The following is an 18,607-nucleotide window of genomic DNA, read 5'->3' as shown; positions in this document are numbered from 1 at the left end:
TTCCTAAAACTCATAGTCCAAAAATGTGGTGAACAATTATTATAGTCATTGCACTTAATGTGAAAAGTGATTCTATTCAATAAATTGCTTTACCATTTCAGATTGACTGAACACCTTGAAAACATGACAATTTTTCATAGCCTGGACCAAGTGTGTCCACAAGTGGCAGTGAAATCAAATGGAATCAATTCTACTAGTAATCAGAATGGCTCGGGACTAGTTTCATACCAAAGTAAGATTTTATAATAAATCACACAATCATTATTATCAAGTGATATGAATTACACATGATTTAGTAATACATTGCCATACTTTGGGGCAATCTTACTCAAAAAAAAATTTCTTTAAATGATTATTTTTCCATTATACCTCAACAGATACTGCCACCGACTTGGAGAGAGATGCAATTAAATCTATTTCCAGGGCAGATGACAGCAGTAACAACTTTGAGGTGTACATCTTCATACCTAACAACTCTTTCAGTAAGGACTTTTCTGATCAAATAGTTTTAGTTTCTGTGTTTGAAAATATAAGACTTGCAATCAGAATTTATTGTAATAAGTGGAAATGTTTTGATTTGATAATGGAAACTATGGTTGGTGGACCGCTGAAATTGTTTGTCACGCATGTTGCGAATGTACAGTTCATGGTTAATGTGTTTTTGAAGACTATATTTTGTTTTGGGAATTGAAGTTTTGACTGTGGAGAATGGGGTCATCCGGTTTGGAAACTGATGAGCAACCCTGAGGTGAAAGCAACTCAAACAAGCTTGGAGTTTAAAAGGTTGGGTTGCTCATCTTACAATGTTGACTTCAGAGGTCACAGCTAGAAAGATAATATTATAAATAGCAGGATAATTAATCTGAGCTTTATAATGGTGTCAGTAAGTCTGGGAAGCTTTGTTGTGTCTTTATTAGAAATATGAGTTATTTTAGTAAATTATGTGGTTTGCCAGAGTCAAGAAATTATTTTGGAATTAAAAGGTTGTAAAAGCCATTTACCTCTTCAGATCAAAGGAAAAAAATAAAGTTAGGGATAATTAACCTAAAGGCCGATGTGAGGAAATTCACTGGAGGAAGAAGCTCCATGTAAATCCTCATCCTCAATTGTGGAGGAGCCCAGCACATCAGTGCGAAAGGCTGAAGCATTGGCAACAAACTTCAGCCAGAAGTGCCAAATGGATAGTCCATCTTCAGCCAATTCGAATTACACCATGTGATGTCAAGAAATGGCTGAAGTTACTGCTTACTGCATTGCAATGAGTCCTGACAATGTTCCAGCAATAATACTGAAGACTTGTGCTCGAGAAATTACTGCACCCTTAGCCAAGCTGTTCCAGTACAGCTACAACACTGGCATCTACACAGCAATGAAGAAAATTTGCTAGGCATGCCCTGTACAAAGGAACAGGTCAAATCCAACCCAGTCAAATACTGCCCCATCAGTCGACTCTCGATCATCAGTAAAGTGATGGAAGGGGTCATCAATAGTGCTATCAAGCAGCACTTGCTTAGCAATAACCTGGTCACTGACGCTCAGTTTGGGTTCTGTCAGGGTCACTGAGCTCCCAACATCATTACAGTCTTGGTTCAAACATGAACAAAAGAGCTGAATTCCAGAGGAGATGTGAGAGTGACTGCCCTTGACATTAAGGCAGCATTTGTCCAAAGATGTGTGTGTTAGTTTAGTTGGCTATGCTCAATTTCCCATTGGAGTCAGGAAGATTAGAAGGGTAAATACGTGGGGTTACGGGGATATGACCTTGGTGGGATTGTTGTTGGCAGGCTCAATGAGCTGAATGATCTTTTTCTGCACTGTAGGAATTCTATCATTCTATGATTCTATGACTGAGTATGTTATCAAGGATCCCAAGCATGACTGAAGTCGAAGGGAAGCAGGGAGAAATCATTCCACTGGTTGAAGGATGGTTGTTGTGGTATTGGAGGTCAATCATCTCAGGTCTAAGACATCATTGCAGGAGTTCCTCAGGATAGTGTCGTGGGCCCAATCATCTTCAGCTGTTTCATCAATGACCTTCTTTCCATCAATTGAGTCAGAGATTGGGGTGTTCGCTGATGATTGCTCAATGTTCAGCATCATTTGCGACTCCTAAGACACTGAAGCAGACCATTTAAAATGTAGCATGACGTGGACATTATCCAGGCTTGGGCTGACAAGTGGTGAGTAATATTTGTGCTTCACAAGTAGCAGGCAATGACTATCTCCAACAAGAGAGAATTTAACTATCACCTCATGACATTCAATATCATTATCATTACTGAATCTCCCACTATCAACATCCTGGGTTTAGCATTGACCAGAAACTGAACTAGATTAGCCATTTAAAAACTGTGGCTACAAGGGTGGTTAGAAGCTAGCAATCCTGCAGCAAATAACTCACCTCCAGACCTTGTAAAGCCTGTCCCCCATCTACAAGGAGTGGAATGGAATGCTCTTCACTTGCCTGGATGAGTTCAGCTCCAACAGCACCTGAGAAGATCGACACTATTTAGAGTGCCTATTTGATCGGCACCCTAATAACAAACTTTCAATTCCTCTACGGTGTGTACCATTGACAAGATGCACTGTAGGAACTCGCCTTCCAAACCCATGACCACTACCATCTAGAAAGACAAAGGCAGCAGACACGTGGGAACACCACCAGGAAGTTCCCCTCCAAGCCACTCATTTGGAAATATAGCACAATTTCTTCATTGTTGCAAGGCCAAAATCCTGGAACTCCCTCACTAACAGGGCTATGACTGTACCTACAGCTGCAGCAGCTCATTACCACCTTCTCAAGGGAAATTAAGGATGGACGATAAATGCTGGCCTAAGTCATTTACGGGATGTGAGGTAATGGTAATTACTAGGATATTGATATCAGCGGATACAGCAATGGCAATGCCATTGCATGTCAATGTCCCGATTTTAAAAAAAAATCTGCCATGGTGGGATTAGAAGCCAGATCACCAGAGCATTACCCTAGATCTCTGAGGATTACTAGTCTAACAACAATATCACTGCGCCACTGCAATCCTGAGGTTGAGTGGCCCTCATTTAAAATTCCTTCTTGGATCTGAAGAAAGTAATTGATTTACAATCTTTCATTGTTTGCAGAATGCTTCTAAACTGGCTGTCATTCTCTAAACAATACTTCTTTCTGGTCAGCCCTTACTTCAAGGATTGGAGAGGTCATGTCTCCAGTTCTTTAGCTAAGTAAGATCACCTGCTGTTATGATCTTGTCTTTTTAGCTGTTAATCTCAAGTCAACATGGCCCCAACATTTTAAGTGTAATAAACTCCAAGCTTGTTTTAAATACATTTATCTCATTTTCTACTGTTAACTTTAATACCTAAAGCTAAAAGTTATGTTCTAAAACACTGCAACCATGATCGAGATATTTGCAAAAATAGTAACACGTCATATATGAAAACTGATATGATTTGAATTGTACATCTTAAGCAATATCACATTTTGGAAGGGGGAACAGAATTAGCAACATTCTGCCTTTTATGATGAATGTAAAAAATGGTCTGTTGAATCCTAATTATTAATCATTACTTCTCAATTCAATTATAACTTTCTGCTTGTTTCTTATCCTTAATTCAGATGCTGATGCTCGCTTTGGATTTGTGCTCTATAAGGACTCTTCATTGTTTCCAACCCCGAAAAAGAAAGCCAGTATTATGTTGAAGACTCCAGTAATAAGTGGCACTGTGGGTAATCACACTGGTACCCTCAAGGAACCAGTAACAGTAAAATTAAGGAAAAAAGTAAGATCATTATTAGCTATAAAAGCTTATAATGCAAAAAGTGTTGGACTTTTAACAGTGCAATTTGCCTTTCATCTAACTTAGAAAATTACTTTATGAATAGAAGTGAATGTGAACTAGAGACTTTAAATAGATTGTTCATTGGTTGGGCAATTTTATATCAAGGAGGGGAGACTTTCATTTATAAAGTATCTGATTTATGCATAGCAAGCTCCCACAAACGGCAATGTGATAATGAGGAGATATTCTGTTTTAGTGATAATGATTGAGGGATAAATATTGGTCGGCACATCCTGGATAACTCCTCTAATCATTGAAATTCTACCATGGGATCTTTCACATTTACCTGAGAGGACAAACTCATCCTCAGTTTAATGTTTTTTTACCCAGAAAATAGTCGCTCCAACCGTGCAGCCCCCACTCTGTATTGCACCGGAGTGTCAGCCCAGACATTTATACTCAATTCTCTGGAGTGGGACTTGACTCAGAGTTAATCTTGTGCTCTCGCTGGTGATGGGCTTATAAGTAGGAGCGGGATTTACATAGGAAGAGTAGTGGTGTACCTGAACCCATTGCCCTTCTACTGCTGCCAAAATTACGTTTTGAGTGGAAAGGTCCATAGTGAGCCCTCCCATCTCGCTGCCTAATGAGGCCAATTAGTGACCATATAAGGGCGTCATCCCATTGCCATTGGTATTAGCTCTTTTGTGGGGGGGGGGGGGGAGGGCTGTTGTCGTGTGACATGCAAAACAGGTATAACTGTACGGTCAGCTTGTCACCTCCAGGGGAACCATTCCTATGCTCTGTTTTGTTCCACAAAATTGCCAAAGAACTTGTGTTTCAAGTGCTAATTTAGGTGAGTCACCTCTGTCACCTGTCACCTTTGAGTTAGGCCTTGGGTTCAAATCCTGTGCCAGATTAAATAGTAGTAGCGATTGAGTGGGTGCTGCAGTTCCAGGATCACCATTCTTCAGATGAGACTTTAAACTGAGGCCCCTATCTGCCTGTCCAGCCGGATGTAAAAAATCCTGACTAATATTCAACAAAACTTCAACTTCAAAACAGTTCAAATGACCGTTCATTTCATTGTTCATTGTGCAATCTTGCTGGCTCAAGTTGGTTGTTGTGTTTGCCTGAAAAATAACCATACCTGAATAACCATACTCATAGGTTGTGAGCCACTTTAGAATAGTCACTAATTGTGAACAGAACAATAGAAAAACAAATTCTTTCTTATTCATTATAAAAAATAAGTTGATTGCTATTTTCACCAAATACTTGCCCCTGGTAATGTTTGGTGTTTATTTTCTCACAATATACCTGCATATAGTTGCATCCTCTTGCAGCCATTTCTTAGATGTAGTCACACCAGAATAAATAGTTTTCAGTTTCAGGAATCATGTTGACTGATGCTCCCGTGTTGACCTCCATGTTTACTCAAGTTCCATCCAATGTAATCTGGACTATAATGCCTTGTGAATTTTCACGAGACATCCACGGTAGCACAGTGGTTAGGGGCGGCACGGTAGCACAGTGGTTAGCACTGCTGCTTCACAGCTCCAGGGACCTGGGTTCGATTCCCGGCTTGGGTCGCTGTCTGTGTGGAGTTTGCACATTCTCCTCGTGTCTGCGTGGGTTTCCTCCGGGTGCTCCAGTTTCCTCCCACAGTCCAAAGATGTGCGGGTTAGGTTGATTGGCCATGCTGAAAATTGCCCCTTAGTGTCCTGGGATGCGTAGATTAGAGGGATTAGCGGGTAAAATATGTAGGGATATAGGGGTAGGGCCTGGGTGGGATTGTGGTCGGTGCAGACTCGATGGGCCGAATGGCCTCTTTCTGTACTGTAGGGTTTCTGTAATTTCTATGATCCTTGTGCTGTGGACCATATAGCTCTCAGCCAACCCCTCATTGACTTGATGTTGTTTGACAACCGTAGCCTGTGACCATCATTTCCTCCAGCCAGTGTTTTCTCCCTTTACCTTTTTTCAACATGCCTTGGCAAGCTGATCCTTCTGCATTTGTAGCACTCCTTCACAAATGGACAATTCTAGGCCCAATGTTAGTCCAAGAACTGGTGACGGGGCATTTTAGTACACTCGCTGTTACTCACAACTGCCTTTTGCTTAATCAGCATCAAGTAGTTTACTTCAACAGATGATTAGCAGTTCTCTGACTTCTCTTAAGTCACATTACACCATGTCCATGAACAATGTTCTTTGAGAAGTTATATTTAAAGTTAATTTTGGCAATATTAGCAACTTACTATAAATGCATTCACTTTAAACTGCACACACATCTGTCCTGCAATGCTTTCTCAGGGGCACGATAAAGTCTCCAATTTCCTCATTGGGAAACTGATTCCTGGTTGCAAACCAGTTGTGTTCTGCAATCTTCAATATCTTGGAACTATAGTGTTACTCAAGGTTACGCAGAATATCAAAAAGCAGCCTTTCTTTTGGCTTTACTAAGACAAGCACATTTTTAAGAATTTCATACAGCTCTGGACTGCCATCAGCCAGAACTATCATCCTTTTCCTTTCCTCCACTGTCTGATTAACAGCCAGATTATCAGGAGCTATGAGCTTATTATTAACAATGAGAAACACTACAGCTGCTCCTTGTGTGCTCTAAAGGGTTCTTGGACCTGACTGCATTCTCCCCATTGCCCAATAATACCTGTTAGTGCAGTTATCTTTGAAGGTCAGTCCATCCACATGCACAAACAACTTTTCGCTATACTCACAGAGCAATTGCTGCTCATTTTTGAACAAAACAGATAGGATCTTACTGGACATCCTGTTTGTTCATCCAAACTTGGAAAGCTTCTCATTGACACAATTTCCTTTCTCAATTTTGACATTACTCCCCCAGCTGAAAGAAATGAAATAGAAAAAATAAAAAGTGTTTGTGCTGTAATGGAGACTGCAGATTGAATTCCAATTTTTTTACATTTCAGGACCTGAATTATGGATTTTATTTAAATAATTATGAATGTGCCTATTGGAATTACACTGAGAACGAATGGCAGACAAATGGATGTGAGAAAGTGAATGAAAATGATAATGGAACACATTTTACATGCCGTTGTTCTCATCTGACAAGCTTTGCAGTTCTCATGGTGAGAAATAATTCACCTCATCTTTATTTTCTTAGAGCTAAGTAATAACAATAATAGCATGCTAAGGTAGGGGCTTCATACATGTCATGTAGGTACCATGTTGCACATGTTCATGCTCATGAAAGATTACAAATAGACAAATGTAATCATTTTTGTATTATACAAAGAACAGAGAGAATTACAGCACAGGAACAGGCCCTTCGGCCCTCCAAGTCTGCACCGACCATGCGGCCCGACTGAACTAAAACCCCCTATCCTTCCAAGGACCATATCCCTCAATTCCCATCCGAATCATGTATTTGTCAAGACACCCCTTAAAAGTCACTATCGTATCTGCTTCCGCTACCTCCCCCGGCAGCGAGTTCGAGGCACCCACCATCCTCTGTGTAAAAACAACCTGCCTTGTACATCTCCTTTAAACCTTGCCCCTCGCACCTTAAACCTGTGCCTCTTGGTAATTGACTCTTCCACCCTCGGAAAAAGCTTTGGACTTCTACTCTGTCCATGTCCCTCATAATCTTGTAGACTTCTATCAGGTTGCCCCTCCACCTCCATTGTTCTAGTGAGAACAAACCAAGCTTCTCCAACCTCTCCTCATCGCTAATGCCCTCCTTACCAGGGAATATCTGAGTAAATCTTTTCAATACCCTCTCCATTTATATCAAGGACTGACTCGGGGACAAGCTTCCATTGTTCTTAGGTCCCTTTACGTGTGTTTTCATATTTTCAGCTGTATCTGGTCTTGTCTTGTACATGCATCAGAAGGCCAGAACCACGCACGATGGTTCCCATACTTCCCTGTAATAATGTTATATGTAAGTACTCTGTGTATTTGCTATTCCGTGAAAATCATTTAAGTTCACTCTTCTATGAACATGCCTTTAGTGCTGTTCCTGTGGTAGCTGGTTTTTTAATCAGCTGTAGATATTAAACTTGGTATAACAGGGATGGGCTTGAATGTGGAGGAGGCAGTGTGTTGGTAGGGATGGTGGTGCTCAGTGTTTCTCTTTGATGGTTGGGACAGGTAAGTTGCTTTCCACAAACTGTGGGAGGTTGTAGGGGCAATTGGTGAAATGGCAGCCAATTGTGAGCAATACGTTTGCTGCAGATTAAGATTTTTCAGTGACGGGTTTTCTCCTCAGCATTACTTTGAGTTTAATCAGCAGCATAATGTGCTGAATACAAGACTTCTGAAGTGCCGGGAGTTGGCAGTATAATTGCTCCTTTATCCATCTCTCAATACGTGATGTTAACCATTCCAATTCCTACGTAACCAAATCACACAGTCTCTGCTGGGTACTTTCCACTGTTACCTATTTGTGATTTTTACTATTTTTTAATTGGCGCTCATTTGTCGCAGTGTGGGCGTGTCCCAAGTTTTTAGGTCAGTTGGTTAGCAGAACATTTCTGTTACTCTGTTTCAAATTTAATACATTAGTTCTTACGGCACGGGGCAGCATGGTAGCACAGTGGTTAGCACTGCTGCCTCACAGCGCCAGGGACCCGGGTTCAATTACCGGCTTGGGTCACTGTCTGTGTGGAGTCTGCATGTTCTCCCCATGTCTGCGTGGGTTTCCTCCTGTTTCCTCCAGTTTCCTCCCACAGTCCAAAAATGTGTGGGTTAGGTGGATTGGCCATGCCAAATTGCCCCTTAGTGTCAGGGGGATTAGCTGGGGTAAATGCATGTGGTTATGAGGATGGGCCTGAGTGGGATTGTGGTCGGTGCAGACTTGTTATGCCGAATGGCCTCCTTCTGCACTGCAGGATTCTATGATTCCCACAATGGCACTATTTGAAATCAGAGTTTGAATGATGGAAGCCACACTAAGCAGAATATATGCTGCCTGTCTGTGCAGCTGTTACAATAACCGGCAACAAACTCAAAAGTCGACAGAAAAGAAATCCAGGTGGGATGCATAATCTCCAGCGAATCCACGGCCACTGCCGAAAATGAAAACCTATCCCATCGTATAAAACCAAAGCATAGGATCGTGTGCCAGTTATTCCACATTCCTCAGCAAACTTTCCTCTGGTGGCCAGCAAGCCTTTATAGCTATTGTTCTGGATTATCAGACTATCACAGTTTAACTGGCTCTCTGGGGAAACCAGGGAACTATTTCTTTTGGTTAACATGCTAAACCATATTTTTAAAAATTCATTCGTGGGACTTGGGTGTTGCTGGCTGGCCAGCATTTATTGCCCATCCCTAGTTGCCATTGGAGGGCAGTTAAGAATCAACCATATTGCTGTAGCTCTGGAGTCACATGAAGGTCAGACCAGGTAAAGACAGCAGATTTCCTTCCCTAAAGGACATGAGTGAACCAGATGGGTTTTTCCCCACAATTGACAATGGTTTCATGGTCATCAGTAGATTCCTAATTCCAGATATTGTTTTTATTGAATTCAAATTCCACCACCTGCTGTGGCAGGATTTGAACCCGGGTCCCCAGAACATTAGCTGAGTTTCAGGATTAATACCACGAGGCCATCGCCTCCCCCGTTAATGTGGCAGGATGGTACAGCGGTCAGCACTGCTGCTTCAGAGTGTTAGCGACCCAGGTTCAATTCTTGGGTGACTGTGTGGAATCTGCATGTCCTTCCCGTGTCTGCATGGATTTCCTCCGGGTGCTCTGGTTTCCTCTGGGCGGCACGGTAGCACAGTGGTTAGCACTGCTGCTTCACAGCTCCAGGGTCCCGGGTTCGATTCCCGGCTCAGGTCACTGTCTGTGTGGAGTTTGCACATTCTCCTCGTGTCTGCGTGGGTTTCCTCCGGGTGCTCCGGTTTCCTCCCACATCCAAAGATGTGCAGGTTAGGTTGATTGGCTAGGTTAAAAATTGCCCCTTAGAATCCTGGGATGCATAGGTTAGAGGGATTAGTGGGTAAATATGTGGGGGTAGGGCCTGGGTGGGATTGTGGTCGGTGCAGACTCGATGGGCCGAATGGCCTCCTTCTGCACTGTAGGGTTTCTATGATTTCTATGATTTCCTCCAACAGTCCAAAGATGTGCAGGTTAGGTGGATTGGCCATGCTAAAAAACCCCTTAATGTCCAAAGATGTATAGGTTAGGGGAATTAGCAGCTAATATGCAGGGTTATGGGGATGGGACCTGGCTAACGATACTCCGTTGGTGAGCCGGCGTGGATTTGATGGGCCAAATAGCCTGTTTCTGCACTGTAGGGATTCTATGGTCCCATGTGCTGGTAGCTGCCTTAATTCACTTATTAATTTAAACTGTGTTTATAAAATGTAGCAACATTCTTTCTTTGTAAATAAATATTGTTTCCATATAAGTTAGAGTATATTTCATGTTGTTCTGAAAGAATAATGAGTATAAAAACATTTAAACAAACTAGTAAAATCTAAAAATCTAATCTGGTCTTAGTTATTATTACTTTGACTTTTGTGATATTTAATAATAAACTGTTAGCTTGGGGATGAGAGCTAATTTTATTTAATTTTACTTCCAGACTGTTAACAGTGAGAATTTACAACATTTAGACATCATTTCATACATCGGGTGTGCATTTTCTATCCTGGGACTCCTGGCAACAATTATTGCGCCAATGTTGATGAGGTAAGGAACTTTAAATAATTTATTATTATTCACGGGGATTATGAAGTTCCTTCAATAGAGACATTTGTGATACTATATATAAACAGTGTAATCATTGTTGTGGTCAATTTTGACGCCACCACGTCCATCGGGGGAGGGGGGGGGGGGAGTTGACAGAAGCATGAAGCATTTTCACACTTGTGAACTCCACCAGCAAGCTGCTCAGACATTTGTAACCACTTGCTGATTGGGCTAATTTTGGTAGCTCCTTCACAAGAGTCCAGTCAGGAAAGCTAACTAAAATCAAATGAAGACGAAAGGGCCAACTTTCCTTTTGTCTTGTGACTGAGAATTATTTCGGTGCAGCATGTCTGAAATGCATTCTGGCTGATGTTACCCAAACTCGCCGCCATTTCCGACCAGATACACCGCCGGTGCAGGACAGCCTCTTTGTACCTGCAAGCAGAGGCTGAAACCCCTCGGGTGTTTCCCTGCTCCGCTGTCTGAACATAGCAGCCAGAGAGATTTTAGATCAAAGGATTATTGCCAACTGCTGCAATGAATAGTTGTTTGTTTCTCACCCCTTCTTATTCTCTGATCTGAAAGTAAGTGGGAGCGTGGTCTGAGCCTCTTCTGACTGGCACCTCATGATGGGTAGCCATAAGGTGTAAGAGGAGGAAAATGAGGGAGGATCAGTTATGAACTGTTTTGCTTCACTTGTATGGCACAACTGCACTCTGCCCTATCCTCCCTCCAGGGCAACAGTAAAAGGTCCAAGTATCCAGTATAATAGAGAAAGATGAGATTAAACTGATTCTAACTTTTCACCAAACTCAATGTGAAATCAGACAAATAAGAAAAAATGCCAAGCAGAACAGTTTCTTGTTATCCTAACAACTTGAGCATTGTCTAATTCTCTTCATTTTAAATCAAGGGACTATCGTAAAAGTGTGAATGGAAAACTTCAAATAAATCTATCGGTTGCCCTTCTGGGGGTATACATCACCTTTCTAGCTGGGGCAATAAATTCTATCTGGGCAAAAGCTGCAGCTGAAAAGACAGAACCACCAGAGCGGAACACAACATTTGAAAACCCCTTCTGTACAGCATCAACATGGTTTTTACATTTTTTCCTTCTGGCTTCCTTTGCATGGATGTGTGTGCAGGGAATTGCATTGTATAGTTCGTATCAGCGTATTATTCAGCAAATGGAGACAAGCTATTTTGCGACAGTGTCAATGTGTGTGGTGTGGGGTAAGTAACTGATGCACCAGGTTAACATTAATTATATATAAAAGCTAATAATGAACATTTAAGTATAATCAGATTTAAGATTTCAAGAATCTAAATATGCAGCAATGGAATCTGGTTTAGGGTTGACTGAAGAGTTGCATCCTTGAGTTTTTCCATCTTTGGCATTTGGATTGAGGGCTAAGGCAAATACTTAAAATGAATAGATGGAAAATCACAGGGCAAAATCTGACCAAAAAATGGCAGTCTTGTTTCTGGCACGAAAACCGGTGTGTTTCTCTCCACAGAAACCAGTCAGTTTTCTCTCCAGATTCTACCTCATCTACCAAAATGGAATAACTCCACAGAGGCTGGTATCTGTTTACCAGATTCCCTTTATTTATAAACTCAATTCCACTCCTTAATATGCTTAAAGTACGGAATCAGGATCTGGAGAGTCTGTCGCCCTAACACTCCTCAATTGTTATACAGGTGAGACTCCCTGATTGGGCTGGCAATCATTACCTCAGTCAGGGAGCTCATACTCCAAGAGGCCAACCTCATGGGCCTCGTTGCGATCATACACAAAAAAATCAAGGGGGCATGATTCAAGCTGTCATACAGGGGTGTGGGGCTGAAACACCCTGGCAAAACCCAGCTACTCAGAGATCGGGGTGCCATCTTTAAATGGCGCTCCAATCAGAACAGCAACAATCCTCCCCCTTCCCCACCATGGAGGCCTCAGGGGCTCCCCTGCCCACCCCCAATCAGAGTCAGCATTCACTTCTCCCCTGTGATCATCTGCCCCTTCTCACCACCCCCCCCTGCGATCATCGGTCCCTTCTCCCTCCCCCCCCCACCCCTCCGCAATTATCAGCCCCTTCTCTCTCCCTGCCCCCCCCCCAAATGACCATTGCTGGCATCCCTGCTCCTTGGACCGCTCCCAACCCACAACCACATCTGCATGAATATCCCCCTCCTCTCCCATGAGGCTCCCATTAGGGTCCACCCTTTGGCACAAGTTGGCACTGCCAGTGTGGCACTGCCAGGGTGGCATGGTGCCAACCTGTGCCAAGGAGCAGTGCTGGGAGCATTGCCAGGGTACTGCCTGGCCATGTTCCATGCATCTAGGGGCTATACTTACCTTTGCACCCCTGGGGGGAGACACTCATGTAGCTTCAGGTCTGTGTGAACATGTTGTAAATCATCGGCACGGTTTGAAGACATGGTGAGAGGTCAAGATAGGGCAGTATGGACATGGACCTGATTATGTTGCCGGCGAGGGATGGGGAAGATCCGAAGTTGCATTCTTGCTGGCGGATCTTGAGCCCCCACAGGTAACCTCGTAAACGGTGAACATGGGCTCACGATACCGCCCACAGACTGTAAGCTCCTTGCTGTGATTGCCCAGTTTAGGAACTAGTCCTTATATCTGTGTTAGTGTAATTGTAATAGAAGTTGATGCCCACTATAAGATTCACAAACATTGATACAGGTTTCTCAGGGCTTTCTGTAGACTTTTCACCGAAGGTACAGCAGATAATCAGAATGTCCATGGTAACTCAGAACCCTAATCTAGAATATACTTGTGACTCTACAAACATTAGTTAAAGATTCTCTAATTTCTCCCACGTTTCACACAATTATGGTATATTGTTCCGAATGATACAAACCGGGAGGAATCTTATCATGTTTTTTCAGAATGTCAGGTTGTGACTGAACCCCGGCATGCAGCTCTCCAGCTCAGTACAATAAAGAAACCCCCTTCAGCCGACCCCACAGACACGGCCACCTCCCCCCCCCCCACCTCCTTTCCCCCACACCACAATGCCATTAGCATCGAAACCCCCCCCCCCCACTATCAGCATCAGATCTCCTCCCTTCTCCTGCTCAGCATCAGAGCTCCCCCCTCACTCATCACCCTCCACCATCAGCATCACTCCCCCCTCGCCCATCCCCCCACTACCAGCATCAGAGCTCCTCCCCCCTCACCCCACCATCAGCATTGGCACTCCTCACCACACCCTTGCCATAAGCATTGGGGTACCTGCCACCCCAATCAACATTGGGGTCCCTCACCGCCACACCATCAGCGTCGGGGGTCTCTCCCCACCCCACCTTCATCCAAGACCAGGCAATATCCTCAAATCGGTGAAAACCAAAAACCAACCCAGGCCAATTTTGCGGGAAAATACCTGGAAAACCCCTCTCTGACCCGTGTAGGTGATCACTCTGGCCCTTATTTTCCTGCAATATCTTCCCTTTCTCAAAAGGCCCCAGCCAGAAACAGGTGCAGTTTTCACTTGAAGAAATTGTGTGAATTTGCCTCGACCACATTCCCATAATGCAAAAGTAAGAGTTCATCATCAGAAGACAGAATGGAAAGAGGAAGCTTTGTTGGACTCAATGAACTATGGGAACAACTTTATTTCATTCCATTGTCCCCACTGCTCATCAATAGCTCAATTATGCTGTCAAAGGAGCGGTGAAGCTAATAGTACTCACAATTATTTGCCATAAATAGAATAGCAAGTTCAGGTAAGGAGCAGGTGTATGGTTAAATGCAAATACCCCAAATTTGCTGTCCAAGTTTGTTTTATATGTGATTCTGTCTCTTTAAGACAGCACAGCAGAAGGGAGTCACCTGACTTGAGGAACAAATGGGGAACCGAGAGTGAGTGACCACTCCGAAGGTCCTCTCTTGGGAAGAATACATTTAGCAGCCATGTAGTTAACATCATAAAGCCAGTCTCCAGGGCAGCCTAGAGCTGCAACTCCTGTATCCAGTTCCTCTTATCAATAAATACCTTTTGTTCCTAACAAAGTTGACAGATATGGTTAAAAAACAATCCAAAGAGATTCTTCAATATATTATGGGCGAAACAGTAATTAGGAGAGAATAAGGCCCCTTAAAAATCAACAAGGTCATTTATGTGTGGAACCACAGGAGATGGGTGAGATCCTAAACGAACATTTCTCATCAGTATTTACTGTGGGGAAAGATGTAGAAGTTAGGGAACAAGGGGAAGTAAATAGTGATGTCTTGAAAAGTGTCCAGAATACAGAAGAGGAGGTGCTGGTGGTCTTAAAACACATTAAGGTAGATAAATTCCTGGGACCTGATTAAGTGTATCCCAGGACATTTTGGGAAGCTAGGGAAGAAATTGCAGGGCCCCCAGCGGAGATATTTATATCATCGACAGCCACGAGTGAGGTGCTGGAAGACTGGAGGGAGGCAAATGTTGTGCCATTATTTAAGAAAGTTAGCAGGGAAAAGCCAGGGAACTACAGACCGGTGAACTTAACATCAGAGGTGGGTAGGTTGTTGGAGGGGGTTCTGAGAGACAGGATCTACATGCATTTGGATAGGCAAGTACTGATTGGGGATAGTCAGCACAGTTTTGTGCATGGGAAATCATGTCTGACAAATTTGAGGTTTTTTGAAGGGGTCAGACAATATAGTTAATGGTGGGGCCCTGGGAAATGTTGTTGAGCAGAAAGACCTAGAGGTGCAGGTACATAGTTCCTTGAAAGTGGTGTCACACATAGACAGTGTGCTGAACAAAGAAAAGTACAGCACCGGAACAGGCCCTTTGGCCCTCCAAGCCTGTACCGATCATGATATCCTAACTAAACTAATGTTTTTTGAAGGGGTGACCAAGAAAATGGATGAGGGCAGTGTGGTGGACATCGTCTACATAGACTTTAGCAAGGCCTTCGACAAAGTACTGCATGGTAGGCTGGTCAGTATGGTTAGATCACATGGGATCCAGGGAGAACTAGCCAACTGAATATAAATTTGGCTTGCCGGCAGGATCCTGAGGGTGGTGGTAGAGGGTTGTTTTTCACACTGGAGGCCTGTAACCAGCAGTGTGCCATTGGGATCGATTGCTGGATCCACTGCTGTTTGTCATTTATATAAATGATTTGGATGAGAATATCGGAGGCATGGTTAGTAAGTTTGTGAATGCGCCAAAATTGGTGATGTAGTGGACAGTGAAGAAGATTATCTAAGATTACAACAGGATCTTGATTAACTGGGCCAGTGGGCCGAGGTATGGCAGATGGAGTTTACTTCAGATAAATGTGTGGTGTTGCATTTTGGTAAGACAAACCAGGGTACGACATAGTTAATGGTGGGGCCCTGGGAAGTGTTGTTGAACAGAGGGACTGAGGGGTGCAGGTACTGCGTTCCTTGAAAGTGGCGAGTACAACACTGGAACAGGCCCTTTGGCCCTCCAAGCCGTTGCCGATCATGATACCCTAACTAAACTAAAAAAAAAACTTACTCAGTCTGTATCCCTCTATTCCCTTCCTATTCATATACCCATCCAGATGCCTCTTAAATGTTGTTAATGTGCCTGCTTCCACCACCACCTCTGGCAGGCGTTCCAGGCACCCACCACTCTCTGCGTGACAAACTTCCCCCGCACATCTCCCTTAAACTTTCCCCCTCACCTTGAACCTGTGTCCCATTGTAATTGACACTTTCACCCTTGGAAAAAGCCTCTGACTATCCATCATGTTAAAACTCTATCAGGTCTCCCCTCAGCCTCCATCTTTCCAGTGAAAACAATTCTAGTTTATTCAGCCTCTCCTCATAGCCAACACCCTCGAGACCAGGCAACATTCTGGTGAGCCTTCTTTGATTAACAAGGCAGAAAAATAAAGAATTGATGCCTTTAACAATGGTATAAAGTGGTAAAAAAGGACCGTATTCTAATCAGATTTTTCTTCCATTCTGTAGGTGGAGCAGCTGTTATTGCAATTATAACAATTGCTGTAAAATTACCAGCTGGTTACAGACAAGAGATGATGTGAGTGCCACTAAAAATACCTTCTTGACAGGTTATACCAGGAATGATGGCTACCTAAGGACAGGCCTGTCACAATTTCTGGGACTGGAGATGAATACCAGGCCTTTAGATAAGGTTTCTAAACTTCGAAGTAGTTTACCCAAAGCCAGGGTCTAAAAGGGATGAAGTTTATCAATATTTTGACAGAATCCCAGATCTCACCAAAAGTTAAAGTGAAGAGTAAGTAACAAGGTAAAGGGCAGCACAGTGGTGAGCACTGCTACGTCACAGCGCCAGGGACACGGGTTTGTTTCCAGCCTCGGGTCACTGTCTGTGTGGAGTTTGCACATTCTCCCTGTGTCAAATGGGTTTCCTCCGGGTGCTCCGGTTTCTTCCCACAGTCCAAAGATGTGCGGAATTGGTTGATTGGCCATGCTAAATTGCTCCTAGTGTCAGGGAGATTAGTAGGGTAAATATGAGAGGTTACAGGAATAGGGTTTGGGTGAGATTGTGTTTGGTGCAGCCTCGATGGGCTGAATGGCCTCCTTTTGCACTGTAGGGTTTCAATGAAAAATACAATCTTGCCTCAGTCCATCTCACCAATTCGATATTAAAAAGTGGCCATCCAAATTTTCATCGCAGCAACATGCAAATCTTAAATACCAGTTATCTTGAGTCCGCCCCTCCACATGAACACCTCCTGGAAACCTATCAGACACAAGGTGGATTTCTCCAATGCTGCCTGTTCCCCTCACCCCAGCAGCATCAATGGCGGGGAGGGGGGGGGGGGGGAATTTGGCAGGAGGCTTAAAAGTTTACAGCGGGAGCTTCTGATGCTGCCCACCATGGCGGATCGGCATGGAAACCAGCAAGAAATTGATTTGCGTCCTGTTAATGGCCTTCACAGCTTCCTGGGGGAAAGAATTCTAAAGATTCACCACTCTTTGAGAGAAGAAATTCTTCCTCAAATCCTCCTTAAATGAGAGACCCCCTTATTCTGCCACAATCCCCTCTGGTTCTACACTCTGCCATGAATGGAAACACCCTCCCTACACTTACCCTGCCTAAGAACCTTATACTTTTCAATCATATCACCTCTCGTTCTGCTGTACTCCAAGGAATACAGACTCAACAGATGGGATTCTCCCCAAAAGAATTTTGTGTCGAATTCATGTAAAAACTGGAGTAAATTCTGCTGGTTTTTTCCATGGGATTTTCAAAATGGATTTCCCACACTCTGTGCACTGCAGAGTGCACCAGTGTGAATCTCATTATAAATCAGGAGGCGGGCCTATTCACGCTGGAGAGGCCGGCAGCATAGCGCTGAGCGGGCCACTGCGTATGTACTGATCTGTCAGCGATGATATCGGTGCATGCGCAGTAGCCCCACACTGCCAGTTTGCCGATCACTGGCCAGCCCTGCGACCCCACAATGCTGGCCTAACGAAACCCCCCCCACCCCCACCTACCTCCCCCACAGGCCGATCGCTGGCCCCCTGGACATGTCAGGGCTAGCCTGCCCCATCTCCCCGGTCCACCTTGTTCCCCCTCCCCCCACGGTAGACCGGATCTCCCAATTCTCCCCCCCTCCACCGGCAGTCCCAAATCCTCCCACCTGCAGTTCTGAACCACCCCCCCTCTGCCCTCTCAACCACCACCCCAAAGTCCCAACCCCGCCTGATGCCCAGCCCCGATTGCTGGCCTCCCTCCCTCTGTCACTGATCCCCCCCCCCCCCCCCCCACCCCCCCTGATCGCCACCCCTACAGGCCCTGTCCCGAGACCCAGCCCCCTTGGCACTGCCTGATGTGCAGTGGGCAGTGCCAAGGTGCCCCCTGGGCATTGCCACTTCGCCCATTGGGCAGTGCCAGGAGGCCAGATGGGCGGGCACTGCCAAGCATTCAATGCCCAGGAGACACCACTCCTTACCCCTAACTTCCTGGGGGGGCCTTCATGGCCCGCCTTTGCTCCAGCGGGATCCAGCCACCAGCTCCCCACAAGTGTTGAGCTGTTGTAAACCCCACTGGATTGAAACACTCTGGGGGGAATGTGGGCCTCCAGTGGGCCTGGAGACTTCAGTCCCGGGCCCATTAATTAGATGTAAAATATATTATAACAGCATTTACATAAATTATA

General features: G+C 44.3%; 1 protein-coding gene across 1 annotated transcript in view; it reads left to right on the top strand.

Annotated features, from left to right (window-relative positions):
• Positions 1–18,607, top strand: part of LOC144491794 (adhesion G-protein coupled receptor G7-like) — a 39,815-nt gene that overhangs the window by 13,440 nt on the left and 7,768 nt on the right. Inside the window, exons 4-10 of the mRNA XM_078210090.1 lie at positions 102–232; positions 378–482; positions 3,614–3,777; positions 6,732–6,893; positions 10,362–10,468; positions 11,382–11,701; positions 16,425–16,494. Coding sequence (XP_078066216.1) covers positions 102–232; positions 378–482; positions 3,614–3,777; positions 6,732–6,893; positions 10,362–10,468; positions 11,382–11,701; positions 16,425–16,494 — 1,059 coding nt within the window. The remainder of the gene's footprint in view (positions 1–101; positions 233–377; positions 483–3,613; positions 3,778–6,731; positions 6,894–10,361; positions 10,469–11,381; positions 11,702–16,424; positions 16,495–18,607) is intronic.

Source organism: Mustelus asterias, chromosome 3 (assembly GCF_964213995.1).
Source record: "Mustelus asterias chromosome 3, sMusAst1.hap1.1, whole genome shotgun sequence".
Lineage (NCBI taxonomy): Eukaryota > Metazoa > Chordata > Chondrichthyes > Carcharhiniformes > Triakidae > Mustelus > Mustelus asterias.
This window is presented reverse-complemented; position numbering and strand designations above follow the sequence as displayed.